A 14,089-nucleotide genomic window follows, 5' to 3' on the forward strand; every position below is an offset into this window, starting at 1 on the left:
TTCCCGGGCTCTTTTCTCCTCCACTGTCTTCTTCCTCCCTGAGGTTCCTTTAAGTAATGGGAGGATCTTGCCAGCCCCCCAGCCTAGGACCAGACGTCCAAGATGATCCTCGGCTTCCCTAGAGTTCCAGGCTCCCAGCAAAGGTGCCAGTGCCATGTGGCTGGTGGGCGGAGGTCCTCCACACTCCATCCTCCTCTTCTTTTCAAATCGCAGGGCACCACTCCACCTTTCCGGGACAATCAACTCCATCAACGACTCTGCCTTCCACTGGAGAACCTTCAGAGGTTCCTAGCCGCACACCAGTCCCCTCTGAAGTCAGCACCATCACACAGCCAGCCACCGTGCCCACGACAGACACTAGTGTCACACCCACGACTTCCCTGGAGAGCGTCAGCACACAGTCAGCAACCCCGGCTTGTGTTCAAGAGGTTTGCACGTGGACCCCTTGGCTGGACGTCAGCCACCCGGGAAGAGGAGCGAACAGTGGAGACTTCGATACGCTGGAGAACATCCGAGCTGCCGGCTATCGAGTCTGCAAGTCCCCCAGGAAGGTGGAGTGCAGAGCTGCCGACTTCCCTGCCGTGCCCTGGCAGGAGCTCAATCAAAACGTGACGTGCAGCCCAACAGAGGGGTTGGTCTGCCTTAATAAGGATCAGGTGTCCGGAAAGTGTGACAACTACCAGATCAAAATCCTGTGCTGCCTTTCTCAGCCATGTGAGCCCCACACAGCCACGGCTACAGTGACAGCACCAGTGACCCCGGCCAAGTCAACTTTGAGCGCAACTTCGATGCCAGAACACAGGGAAACTACAAATACTCACCCTCCCGAATCCACACCTTTTCCATCAACAACGGGAACGGGGCCCTCTTCGTCCCCAGAGACACCCGGGACACCGGGGCTCCCTACTGAGGGGAAGCCGACACCGACGCCAACCATTTGTCTTCAGGAAGTCTGTGAATGGACACCCTGGATAGATGGGAGTTATCCAGAACCAGACATCGATGGGGGAGACTTCGACACCTTCAAGGATTTAAGAGCGAAAGGATACCACTTTTGTGATGTCCCCAAAGCAGTGGAATGTAGAGCTGTGAGCTTCCCCAACACGCCTCTGAACGAGCTGGAGCAGAACGTGACGTGTAGCAAGACCGAGGGATTCTTGTGCCTGAACAAAGATCAGTTCCCACCCATATGTTACAATTACGAGATCCGAATTCAATGTTGTGAGCTCACAAAGTGTGGGAGAGAGCGGACCACCAAAACAACCTCAGATTCTCACTGGAAACCAACGAGCAGCCCGGGAACATCAACCACAGAGACTCCAAGCTCCCATTCAGATCGCCAAACAAGCACAGAACTTAAGCCCACAATGCACCCCACCTGTGAGCCCCAGTGCTCGTGGACCAAGTGGTTTGATGTTGATTTTCCAAAATCTGGCCCCAACAGTGGAGATGTTGAAACCTACAACAACATCATGGCGAGAGGAGAGAAGATCTGCCACAAACCCGAATACATCAGCCAACTTGAGTGCCGTTCAGAGACCCACCCGGAAGTTAGCATCCAGGAGATTGGTCAGGTGGTAGAGTGCAACCGTGACTATGGGCTCGTCTGCAGGAACCAGGACCAGAAGGGGAAATTCAAGATGTGTTTCAATTATGAGATCCGTGTTCTCTGCTGTGAACCCATGGAGAACTGTTCCACCACCACAACCACATCAGTCACCACAAAGACAAGTCACGAGATAACCACTAACTTTGTGCCTTCCACCACCACAGTTCCTGAGACAAGCACGTATTTTGTGCCCTCCACTGCCACAAGTCCTGAGACAACCCCCCATTCTGTTCTCACCGCCACCACCTCACCTCCATCCTCACCCCTAAATACAACGATATCAGTTTCCACTTCAATCCAAGAGCACTCAAGCACTAGCCCTGTGACAAAACCACCCACATCTCATCCAATGACACCCGCTAGCACATCTACTCAACCAATACCCCCCAACTGTGAGCCCCAGTGCTCATGGACCAAGTGGTTTGATGTTGATTTCCCATCATCTGGACCCAACAGTGGAGATGTTGAAACCTACAATAACATCATCAGAAGAGGAGAGAAGATCTGCCACAAGCCTGATTATATAACGCGGCTTGAATGCCGGGCACGGGACCATCCCCATGTCAACATTGAGAAAATAGGACAAGTAGTAGAATGCAACCCTGACTATGGGCTCGTCTGCAGGAACCAGGACCAGAAGGGGAAATACAAGATGTGTTTCAATTATGAGATCCGTGTTCTCTGCTGTGAACCCATGGAGAACTGTTCCGCCACCACGGCCACATCTCCAACCACCCCCACAACCACATCAGTCACCACAAAGACAAGTCACGAGATAACCACTAACTTTGTGCCCTCCACCACCACAAGTCCTGAGACAACCTCCCCTTCTGTTCTCACCACCACCACCTCACCCCTAACTACAACAATATCAGTTTCCACTGCAACCCAAGAGCATTCAAGCACTAGCCCTGTAACTACAAGGACAAAACCATCCACATCTCATCCAATGACACCCTCTAGCACACATGTCCAGCCACCATCTCCCACCTGTGAGCCCCAGTGCTCGTGGACCAAGTGGTTTGATGTTGATTTCCCAAAATCTGGCCCCAACAGTGGAGATGTTGAAACCTACAACAACATCATGGCGAGAGGAGAGAAGATCTGCCACAAACCCGAATACATCAGCCAGCTTGAGTGCCGTTCAGAGACCCACCCGGAAGTTAGCATCCAGGAGATTGGTCAGGTGGTAGAGTGCAACCGTGACTATGGGCTCGTCTGCAGGAACCAGGACCAGAAGGGGAAATTCAAGATGTGTTTCAATTATGAGATCCGTGTTCTCTGCTGTGAACCCATGGAGAACTGTTCCACCACCACGGCCACATCTCCAACCACCCCCACAACCACATCAGTCACCACAAAGACAAGTCACGAGATAACCACTAACTTTGTGCCCTCCACCACCACAGTTCCTGAGACAAGCACGTATTTTGTGACCACCACCACCACCACCGCCACAAGTCCTGAGACAAGCACCATTATAGTTCCTGAGACAAGCACGTATTTTGTGCCCTCCACCACCACAGTTCCTGAGACAAGCACGTATTTTGTGCCCTCCACCGCCACAGTTCCTGAGACAAGCACGTATTTTGTGACCACCCCCACCCCCACAGTTCCTGAGACAAGCACGTATTTTGTGACCACCACCACCGCCACAAGTCCTGAGACAAGCACCGATTTTGTGCCCTTCACGACCACAGTTCCTGAGACAATCTCCCCTTCTGTTCTCACCACCACCACCTCACCCCTAACTACAACAATATCAGTTTCCACTGCAACCCAAGAGCATTCAAGCACTAGCCCTGTAACTACAAAGACAAAACCATCCACATCTCATCCAATGACATCCTCTAGCACACATGTCCAGCCACCATCTCCCACCTGTGAGCCCCAGTGCTCGTGGACCAAGTGGTTTGATGTTGATTTCCCAAAATCTGGCCCCAACAGTGGAGATGTTGAAACCTACAACAACATCATGGCGAGAGGAGAGAAGATCTGCCACAAACCTGAATACATCAGCCAGCTTGAGTGCCGTTCAGAGACCCACCCGGAAGTTAGCATCCAGGAGATTGGTCAGGTGGTAGAGTGCAACCGTGACTATGGGCTCGTCTGCAGGAACCAGGACCAGAAGGGGAAATTCAAGATGTGTTTCAATTATGAGATCCGTGTTCTCTGCTGTGAACCCATGGAGAACTGTTCCACCACCACGGCCACATCTCCAACCACCCCCACAACCACATCAGTCACCACAAAGACAAGTCACGAGATAACCACTAACTTTGTGCCCTCCACCACCACAGTTCCTGAGACAAGCACGTATTTTGTGACCACCACCACCACCACCGCCACAAGTCCTGAGACAAGCACCATTATAGTTCCTGAGACAAGCACATATTTTGTGCCCTTCACCACCACAGTTCCTGAGACAAGCACATATTTTGTGCCCTCCACCCCCACAGTTCCTGAGACAAGCACGTATTTTGTGACCGCCACCACCGCCACAAGTCCTGAGACAAGCACCGATTTTGTGCCCTTCACGACCACAGTTCCTGTGCCCTTCACGACCACAGTTCCTGAGACAACCTCCCCTTCTGTTCTCACCACCACCACCTCACCCCTAACTACAACAATATCAGTTTCCACTGCAACCCAAGAGCATTCAAGCACTAGCCCTATAACTACAAGGACAAAACCATCCACATCTCATCCAATGACACCCTCTAGCACATATGTCCAGCCACCATCTCCCACCTGTGAGCCCCAGTGCTCGTGGACCAAGTGGTTTGATGTTGATTTCCCAAAATCTGGCCCCAACAGTGGAGATGTTGAAACCTACAACAACATCATGGCGAGAGGAGAGAAGATCTGCCACAAACCCGAATACATCAGCCAGCTTGAGTGCCGTTCAGAGACCCACCCGGAAGTTAGCATCCAGGAGATTGGACAGGTGGTAGAGTGCAACCGTGACTATGGGCTCGTCTGCAGGAACCAGGACCAGAAGGGGAAATTCAAGATGTGTTTCAATTATGAGATCCGTGTTCTCTGCTGTGAACCCATGGAGAACTGTTCCACAACACCCACCCCAACCTCCATGACAACCATTTCTAGAACTACATCAGTCACTACCTCCACTCCATCTACTATGACCCCAACGATATATGTTGCCACAAGCTCTACCCCCTTGTCTACACATACAAGTACTCCTTGTTTCTGCTTCCTATCCGGAAAAGTCTACCCATCTGGTAAGCACCTATTAAACGTTGCATTATGTGTCACATCGCTTTCCTTCAGATGTTCCCCCATCCCTGGAGGCCCATTCCTCTTCCTCAGTTTTGCCCTCCGTTTAGGATCCTTTTGCTTGCTAGTTCTTCCATCCAAGGCTTCCCCTGAGTCACTAAAGAGTTTAGAATGCATACAGAGCCTTATGCCAGTTCATGGAGAGCCTGCAATCCATTCCTATTCCTGTCTTGGATATTCTTATTATTTTGGCGGTTTCTCCAACAGGAACCTAAACAGTGAAAGGACAACAAAGCCAAGCCCAATAAGCGTCCCCCTCGGCGTCCTGCGGCTTTCCCAAGTACGGGTCATTTCAAGCTTTGGGTTTTTTCCATAGGAACTCTGATTTACAACCGGACTGACAATGCGGGGCATTGCTACTCTGCCATTTGCAATGACGACTGTACTGTGGAGAGAAGAGCAGAGGTGTGTTCCACTTCGGTTGCTCCTCCAGTCCCAACTACGCCTACATCTGGGTCCACACCAGAATCCACTCCCACGTCGCCATCAGTGTCTCCTTCTCATCCTCCAGCTACAACAGGAAAAACAGGATCAGATTGTCTCAATGTAGTACCACCAAGAAAGGTTGGTTGGGTGTCTTCTGTCTCCTTCCTTCCTTTCAGCCACTCGGGAGACCAGTTTCAAGAGCTGAATGCAGGAATGTTCAGTGACTCAAGGGTGTCGAGCTGGCGGGTCTGGGAAGATCACGACAAGAATGGGAAGTAGGGAGGGGAGGCTGGCTCTGGGGAACTGAGAGCTTTAGCATGTGCTGAGTTAGAAACAACGAGTAACAGTCGGGGAGGAACCGTTAGCTCAGGAGGAAGCCTAAGGCCGCCGATCCAGGTATGGTGGGGAGTTGGGGCTGGGCCAGGGTTCTCTGATGGAACAGTGTGGCGAGTAGAGAAGGTCAGGGACAAACTTAGGGAGCCCCAGTGTTCTGGGACCCAGAGAAGGGAGGCTCATGAAGTCAGAGTAGAAGTGGACCGGGCTTCAGGCACAACGGAGCCAAATAAGGCTGATGGCGCAGGAAGGAGAGGAGGCCGGCCGGCCGACGGGATACAAGAATACAAGAGGCTCTACCAATGAGATTTGAGGCCTGACTTCGAGAGGGCGCCAGGAAAGGCTAGTGACAGCAGAGGCTTGAGGCTGCTCCTCTCCCCATCCCACTGGCACTCCGGGCTTCCCTTGAGCTCCCTCCCAGCCCCTGTTCCAAGCTGTGTCCTCTCTCGCAGAAAGGAGAGACTTGGCTCCTGCACAAGTGCCAGAAAGCCACGTGCGAGGGGGACAACGTGATCACCCTAAGCCCTGTGAGCTGCCCTGCCGTGAAGAAGGTGGCCTGTGCTAACGGCTACCCTCCTGTGAAGGTTTACGACGACGCTGACCACTGCTGCTACCATTACGAATGCCAATGTGAGTGAGGGCTGCCTGTGAGCCAAGCCGGGAGGTGTCCAGGGTGCTGAACGAGCTTTCTCCAGGGAGCCAGAATAACTAGTCCTGGAGGAAGCGAGCTCGAGCTTGGGGGCCCCTTCCACCCCTGTAGGACCTGCCAGTGCCTGGGTGCGGAGGCCATGCGCCCCCCCCCTTCCCCCCCCCCCCCCCAGCATGCAATAGCGTCAGGAGCAGGGCGGGCGCCAAGGCACATTCTTTGAATCAGCCAAGATGCCACAGACAGGCAGGCCAGTGGCAGCGCATCCGTGTGCCCGGGACCCGAGATCGTCACGGTGCCAGCCAGAATGGTGGGCCTCCCCTGGTCCCTCCTCCTCCTCGCTCAGGGTCACGGGGGCTTGTGTCTCGTCTCTTTGCCAGGTGTGTGCAGTGGCTGGGGAGATCCTCACTACATCACCTTTGATGGCGTCTACTACACTTTCTTGGACAACTGCACCTATGTCCTAGTACAACAAATCTACGCCATCTACGGCCATTTCCGGGTGCTCATCGACAACTACTTCTGTGATGCCCGCGACGGGCTATCCTGTCCTCGGTCGATCATCGTCGAGTACAGGGACAATCGCATCGTGCTCACCCGCGCCCTGGTCCGTGGGGTGATGGAGAACGAGGTGGGGAAAGGAGGGCTCCCAGCCATCCCAGAGCGCCCGCTGTCGCCCGCTCACCGGACACCGCCTGGGAGAAGGGAGGGGAGCCCAGAGCATAGTGCAGGAGAAGGGAAGGGCCCTGCCTGCCAGCAAACAGGGCTCTCAGTGGGGGCACGAGCCAGCCAACATGGCAGAAACAGCCTAGGGAAGGGCAGGGGCTGAGGGCTGGTTCACTTTCTTCCTCCTCCTCCTCCTCCTCCTCCCTCTCCTAGTGGGTAGAGTTGGCCGCAGGCCCCCAAGGCCCTGCCAGCACAGGAGGGAGGATGAGCTCTGGGAGGGGCGACTCAATGAGAAGAGCTTCGGGATGCTCCATGTGGGGCTGCACAAGGGCAGACCTTTGCTGGGCGCCTTTTCCCGACGTGTGGCATAGCCAGGTGGTTCCCACTTGCTGCCTGGGTCAGCCTGATGGTCTCTCTGGTCCGGCTGCTTTCCGGGGGGGGGGTTCTGAATTAGCCCGAGGGGCTGGCCCTGGAGTAGGAGCATGTGCAATGGTGGATGGGGGGCAGCCCCGCCTGAGCCCAGGCCCTCATTGACTGTGTCCCCACGCTCAGATTATCTTCAACAACCGGACCATCGGTGCCGGGTTCAAGCAAGACGGCATCGTGATCTCCACCCTGGGCATTAACATGTACGTCACCATCCCAGAGATTGGCGTCCAAGTCATGTTCAGCGGGCTGCTCTTCTCTGTGGAGGTGCCCTTCACCAAGTTTGCCAACAACACAGAAGGCCAGTGTGGTACGTGCCTGGGTCTTCGCGGCTCTCCTACATGCCCGGCTCCAAGGGAGGCCGTCGGGGCTCGGCTGAAGTGAGCTGAGAGCGGCCCGCCTCACGCCCTCGCTTTCGGGCCACTCGCAGACGAAGCCCTTGGGAGAACGACGCCCTGAGGTGGCTTCTGGGCCAAATGATAAGAGGGGAGCCGACGCGGGTGGACTCGCTTCAGCCTTGGGCTGGCACTGAGTCGGGAGCCGGGCGTGCGGGCCCTCTGCAGGCCCTGCTGTGTCCAGCTGGAGCTGGCGGAGGGCTCTCGCGTCTCCGGGTAGCCAGGGGGCTCCCGGCGCTCCCCTCAGTGACCCCCACCCCGGCCCCTCGCAGGGACTTGTACCAACGACAAGAGAGACGAGTGCCGCCTGCCTGATGGGAAGGTTGTGTCCTCCTGCTCGGAAATGTCCGGCTCCTGGAAGTACAGCGTGCCCGGCCAGCCTTACTGTGCTAAGAGGCCGCCCCCGACCCCGACAGCGCCGCCCACCACGCCCAGGCCGTGCCCACCGTCCCCTCTCTGCCTGCTGATCATGAGCGAGTAAGCGGCCGGAGAGCCGAAGAGGAATCGGGGGCAAATGGAGGGCGCGGAGGGGGCCACTGCGGCTCCCCTGCGGAAGAGCCCTCCGAGGACGGGGGGTGCCCACAAGAGCGGTGTGCCCGCCGGCGCCGGGCACAGGGGCGCGGCGGAGGGTGCCTCCGCGGGGTCTGGGCAGCCCCAGATCCTCGGGCTCGTCCGGCGAGGGGTCAGTGGAGGGCGGCGCCTGTGCGGAGGAGACCCTCAGAAAGAGCTCGAGGCCGCCCGCCCGCCCGCTGACTTGCGGCTCTCTGCAGGGTCTTCGAGCCGTGCCACAGCATCGTCCCGCCGCAGTTCTACTTCGAGGGCTGCGTGTATGACCAGTGCCACATCCCCGAGGCCAGGGTGGGCTGCTCCGGCCTGGAGCTCTACGCCTCCCTCTGCGCCGCGCAAGGCCTGTGCATCGACTGGAGGGGCGAGACCCACGGCCAGTGCTGTGAGTGACCCTCTGGGCCTCGGGGCGCAGAGCAGGGACCAGGGCGAGGCTGGGGGAGGCGTGCGGGCTCCGTCCTGCACGCCGGGAGCCGCCGGCAGCTGGCATGGGCGGGGGAGTCCGACTGGCCCGGGCACACGCGGCCGGCCTCACGCGCGGCTCTCGCCCTCTCGCCCAGCGTTCACGTGCCCTGCTGACAAGGTGTACCAGGCGTGCGGCCCCATCTACCCGCCCACGTGCCAGAGCCCCGAGGGGAGCCTCAACACCAGCCTGACGTAAGTGGCTCGGGTCGCCCCTTCGGGCCGCTCTCGCCACGGGCCGCGGCCTGGCTAACGGCGCCTCCTCTCTTCCCCCAGCCTGGCCGAAGACCTCAGCCGAGTCACCGAGGGATGCTTCTGCCCCGCCGGCACCACCCTCTTCAGCTTGAGCTCCAAAGTCTGCGTGCGAGCCACCCCCTCCGAGTGCCAGTGTAAGCGCTGCGGGCGGGGCTGTGCCCGGGGTTTGCCCACCTGCCCCGCCGCTTCGCTCTCCTAAGCCCGGCGCCCGCCTCTCTTCTCTCTTTCAGCCTGGTGCACAGGCCCCCACGGAGAGCCCGTGCAGGTGAGTCCTGGGCCAGGCGCACGCGTCAGGGGGCTGCCAGGCCTTCCCGGGGGCACAGCCCGCTGGCTGGCGCTGCCCCGCTCTCTAGTCTGCCCGCCCCGGGATGGCTCTGCCCCCTGCTCGTGCCCTCCGAGTCACCCTGGCGACCGTGTACCCTTCAAAGAGCCGCACAGCCTGGGATGTGCAGCCGGGGGGGCGGAGGGGGCGGGCGCTGGGCCGGGCCACGGCGCGATCGGCCACGGGCTTCCCCGGGCCGGGCACAGGCCGAGCACAGCCTCTGCCCTCAAGGAGCCTCCGGAGGCCGGGTGAAGAGCAGAGGAAGGGTGGAGCAGGAGGCCGAGGAGGGAGCCTCTGGGAGGACGGAGCAGTGGTGGCAAGGCAGAGGCCCGGGAAAGCGGGCCGAGCTGGGCTCCATGTGGGGAGGGGCGGCGGGCTGCGCATCCCCTGGCCAGGCTGGCCCAGAGTCTTCGGGGGCTTCTTCGAAAGGCCCAGAGATGGCAGACAAGCTGCCATTGAGGCCCGGAGAAGAGCGGTCCGTGTTCCTTTCGTCGATCCGGGAGAGAAGAACCAGAGGCGGGAAGGCGGCCTCTTCCAGGCCGCTCCGGAGACCCGGCGGCCGCCCGTGGCCGCTCGCTGAGCCGAGGACAGGGAGCCGGCCGTGGCGGGCAGCCCAGAGAGGGGCGGCCGGGCTCGTGCCGGATCCAGGGCCGTCTCCGCTTCGGCTCTGCCATCTTCCGGGTGTGAGCTGGCCCAGGGCAGGGGGAAGCAGGGATGGTGCCCCCTGGCAGTGACCCTGGCACCGCCTCTGGCCTCTCCCCTAGCCTGGCACCGTGGTGTTCTCGGATCCCTGTAAGACGTGCAGTTGTGACCCCGAAGGCAGCCCCGAGTCCAGGACACACAGCATCCAGTGCAACGTCAAAGTCTGCGAGACCCACTGCCCGCTGGTGAGTCGCCCACTCCCCCCGCCTCTGCTTTGGGGGCGCAGCGGGGGCAGGGAGCCTGGCCCGGCCCCAGGAGCCCCCCCGGACCCCTCCGCTCCTTGTGCCACAGGGCTACAGGATGGAGAAGGTGCCAGGCAAGTGCTGCGGGATATGCGTGCCGTTTGCCTGCGTGGTGCATTCCAATGGCAGCTCGGTGCATTCCAATGGCAGCTCGGTGCATTCCAATGGCAGCTCGGTGCATTCCAATGGCAGCTCGGTGCATTCCAATGGCAGCTCGGTGCATTCCAATGACAGCTCGGTGCATCTGGTCCAGGTAAGCATGCCAGGCCCACTGCGGCAGAGCCCCTTCCCTGTGCCCTCCCAGAGGGCCGGTCTGGCCCCGGCGCCACCCTCAGGGAGCTCACAGACTGGAGGGCACCAAGGGGGGGCTCTGGCGCCTGCACCCCACAAGGGGCTCCGAGGGAGGGCGCTAACAAGCCTACGGGGCCCCTGCACCGCCCGAAGTGCCCGGCCGGGGATCCAGGCTCCTCGAGGAAGCTGGGCCCGACACAAGGAATATGGCTCTAGAAGGTGGCACCGGCCCCCTCCCAGCCTCCCTCGAACAGCCCTGGCCAAGCCCACAGTGCCCTCCAGGCGTGGCTCAGCAGGAGGAGCTCCGGAAGCGCTTGAGCCCAGCCTGGGCCCCCAGAAATGCTTTCTAGAGAAATGCCGAGCCCAGCCGGGCCTTCCGCACCCCCTTCGCTGGTCTCTTTCAGCCGGGGGAAACCTGGTCCAGTCCCGGGGATAAATGTGTCCAGTACGAATGTGAGAGAGTCAACGGGCAGCTCATTTTGGTGACTGTGAAGAAGGCCTGTCCCCCCGCCCTCTGCTCGCCGGTAAGCTCTCGGGAGGGCAGGCTTGGGGACGACGAGGCCCAGGACGCCCCGACGTGGCTGGGCGTGGAGGGAAGGGCTTCGTGCTGTGGGACATCCTCGGGGCCACACCAGATCCCAACCCACCTTGTTCTGGGCCCTCCTCTCCTCACCCCCGAAGAGAGTCCCACGAGGGCCAAGACTTTGGGCAAGAGGGTGGCACAGGAGGCTGAGCAGAGGGCAATGCCAACCTGCTCCTGCCTGGCGTCCCACTGGCCACTGACTCCAAGTGGCTTTGGTCTCTCCACGGGCACAGGAACAAGTCAGGTGGAGTGAAGATGGTTGCTGTCTGGTGTGTCCCCCACCTCCCCGTAAGTGGACCTTGACTCCCCCTTTCCTGATGCCCCCGTCTGGAGTCTTTGTTTCCCAGAGGAGAGGTTGAGGCAGGAAACAGGGAGGGGAGGCAGACCATCACCCCAAGAAGCCAGACTCTTGTCCCCAGTGGCAGTGCAAGAAGACCGTCCAGACCGTGCCCCCTCCCCCTGCCCTCCCGCTCCCTCTGTCTCCCCGCGCCCTGTCCCTCGCTCGCCTCCTCCCGTGGCCTTGACTGCTCTGTCTCTCTGCCTCAAAGAGGTTTACCACTGCGACGTGGGCCGACGCACACAAGTCATCCGGAAGGGTGGCTGCAGCTCCACCAGCCCAGTGGAAGTGACTTACTGCCAGGGCAACTGCGGTGACACGACCTCCATGTGAGTGAGGGAGGGAGGGAGGCCCATCGTTCCACTGGGCTCTGCAGCGCGAGGCCCGCCTGAGGCGAGGCCCTGACTCTGAGGACCTCGGTGGCAGACCTCAAGGGGAATGAGAAGAGAGCAGATGGGCTCGGGGCATGTTGGAGGCCTGGGCACAGCCCTGAGAAGCCAGGCCTGGGCCGAGGTGGCCATGAAGAGTCAGGAAGAAGCTCGGAAATGAGAGCAGAGGCAGGGGTGGTGGGGGAAGGAGAGGTCCCCCTGGACAGATGAGCGAGAGCTGGGCAGCATCCAAAGAGCCCGAGGCTCTGGTACTAGCTTTGGGACCTGGGCAAATCCCTCCCACTCTCCAGGCCTCGGGGGAGGCTAGCTTAGATAGATGGCCTCCCAGATCAGTGCCAGCTCAGGGTGTGAGGGGGGCTGCCTGATGGATGGGCTAGACTGGGAGTGAGGCCTGGAGGCCAATGGTGGGACTATAGGGGAGCAGGTGGACATGACAGGCCCAGAAGTAAGAGGGGTCTTGGCTGCTGTTTTGAGGGCACTTTATGGACACAGCCTTATTGGAACCCCCAAAACCCCATGGGTCAACCTCTATAATTATGCCCATTTCACTGATGAGGAAAGTGAGGCTTAGGGAGGAGAGGGGGCTTGCATAATGGTGGGATTTGCACCAGAGGCTCTCCTGGCCCCAGGAGCAGCCCCAGGTTAGTGTGCTACTCTGCATACGGTAGTCAGATTATAAAGGCAAGCAGAGGGAGGGGGGATGTGGACAGCGGCCAGGCCCTGATGAGCCACAGCCCCAACCTCTGGGGCTCTGTTGGGGACCAGCCTGGGGCCTGAGGCCCTGGCTGCAGTGGAGCCCCTACTTTAGCCCCACATTTCTCCCAATAGCTATTCCTTCAAGTCCAATGTGTTGGAGCACAGCTGCAAGTGCTGCCGAGAGCTGAGGACCAGCCAGAGGAACGTGTCGTTGAGCTGCCCCGACGGCTCCAGCCTGGCCGTCCTCTTCACCCAGGTGGAGGAGTGTGGCTGCCAGCACCTGCGATGTGATGACGTGCATGGTGGCAGGAGCGATGAGGACAGTGGAGAGAGTGAGGCCATCCAGGAGCAGAGCCAGGAACAGGGGCCGCGCCAGCCTCCCCATGGGGGCCAGGCCCTGCGTTGGCGAAGGGCCACCCACAGCCTCCAGCCCCAAAGATAAAAGGACACCAGGACTTCCCTGGGGGAGGGCCAGGGCCCAAACCGCCCACTCCTGGGCCTACTGGACATCTCCGTTGCCCCCTGACCGCCCCTCCATTACCCAGCTAGTTTAAGCCTCTTTGTGGCTGTTCCCCGATGCTTCCAGAGCTCCAGGCAGCTTGCCCCCTTGCCCCTGTGGCTGGCCCTGTCCTACCAGAAGTCCTGTGTTGGCAGATGGCTGGCTGGCCGGCGGGCAAGATAAGCTGGAAGAAGAAGCTGGCATTCTCTGGAGGTCTGGAACTGACCGGCACCGGCCTCCCGTGTCACCCAGAGCTGGGCCCAGTAACACTGAATGGCATCCCAAATGCTGACCAAGGCCTTCCTGGAGCCCCCTTTGGCCCTTGCCCGGCAGCTGTGGCACGCATGTTCTGTTTACACTGTGTCCGCCACCACCAGCGGCTCTTTGGGGCAGAGACAGATGCCCAGCTGAGCAAAGGCTTCAAACGAAGGACTCTGAGGGTCTCCAACCCAGAGTTTGGGAGGCCCGCTCGGACACGTCCGACTGTAGGGAGTGGCGCCAGGTGCAGCTCTGCTCCCTGCCGTCGTCCCTGGCCTAGCCAGAGCTGTCTCCTTTCTTGGCCCTGCCGGCCTTCTCCTCATCCAAAAATGTTTGCCTGATCCATTAGAAATAAACCTTCAGCATTTTGCAGTCTGGCTCCCATCTCCACTGAGTAAACCAGCAGGGCGTCTGCGGTCCCCTCTGAGCCCCACCCAGAGAGGCCGCCCCCCCAGCCCCAAGGCATTCACCCCTTCCCCACACCCACACCAGCCACAGTGTCTGCCCGTGGCAGGGGCAAGCTTGGGCAGAGCAGACTGCTGAGGGCAGCCTAGCCCAGTGAGATGTTCTCTGGGCTGGAAGCAAGGTGCAGTTGGGTACCAGTGAGAGGCAAAGGGAGCGGGGGGCCTCTGAGGCCCACTGAGGCCCAGAGGGAGCATGCAGCAGGACGGAGATGGAAGCCAAGTCCCCG

At 59.6% G+C, this 14,089-nt stretch overlaps 1 protein-coding gene across 1 annotated transcript in view; it reads left to right on the plus strand.

Moving 5' to 3' along the window:
* Positions 1–13,770, plus strand: part of MUC5AC (mucin 5AC, oligomeric mucus/gel-forming) — a 34,042-nt gene extending 20,272 nt beyond the window's left edge. The window contains 16 exon segments of the mRNA XM_056803555.1: positions 214–4,851; positions 5,223–5,470; positions 6,118–6,295; positions 6,692–6,942; positions 7,530–7,713; positions 8,071–8,275; positions 8,569–8,747; positions 8,923–9,019; positions 9,101–9,213; positions 9,310–9,344; positions 10,166–10,288; positions 10,395–10,598; positions 11,041–11,160; positions 11,453–11,507; positions 11,768–11,885; positions 12,774–13,770. Of these exon segments, the coding sequence (XP_056659533.1) occupies positions 214–4,851; positions 5,223–5,470; positions 6,118–6,295; positions 6,692–6,942; positions 7,530–7,713; positions 8,071–8,275; positions 8,569–8,747; positions 8,923–9,019; positions 9,101–9,213; positions 9,310–9,344; positions 10,166–10,288; positions 10,395–10,598; positions 11,041–11,160; positions 11,453–11,507; positions 11,768–11,885; positions 12,774–13,083 (7,058 nt within the window). The 3' untranslated portion in view covers positions 13,084–13,770.
* Positions 13,771–14,089: the final 319 nt, after the last annotated feature.

Source organism: Monodelphis domestica, chromosome 6, assembly GCF_027887165.1.
Source record: "Monodelphis domestica isolate mMonDom1 chromosome 6, mMonDom1.pri, whole genome shotgun sequence".
NCBI classification, from domain to species: domain Eukaryota; kingdom Metazoa; phylum Chordata; class Mammalia; order Didelphimorphia; family Didelphidae; genus Monodelphis; species Monodelphis domestica.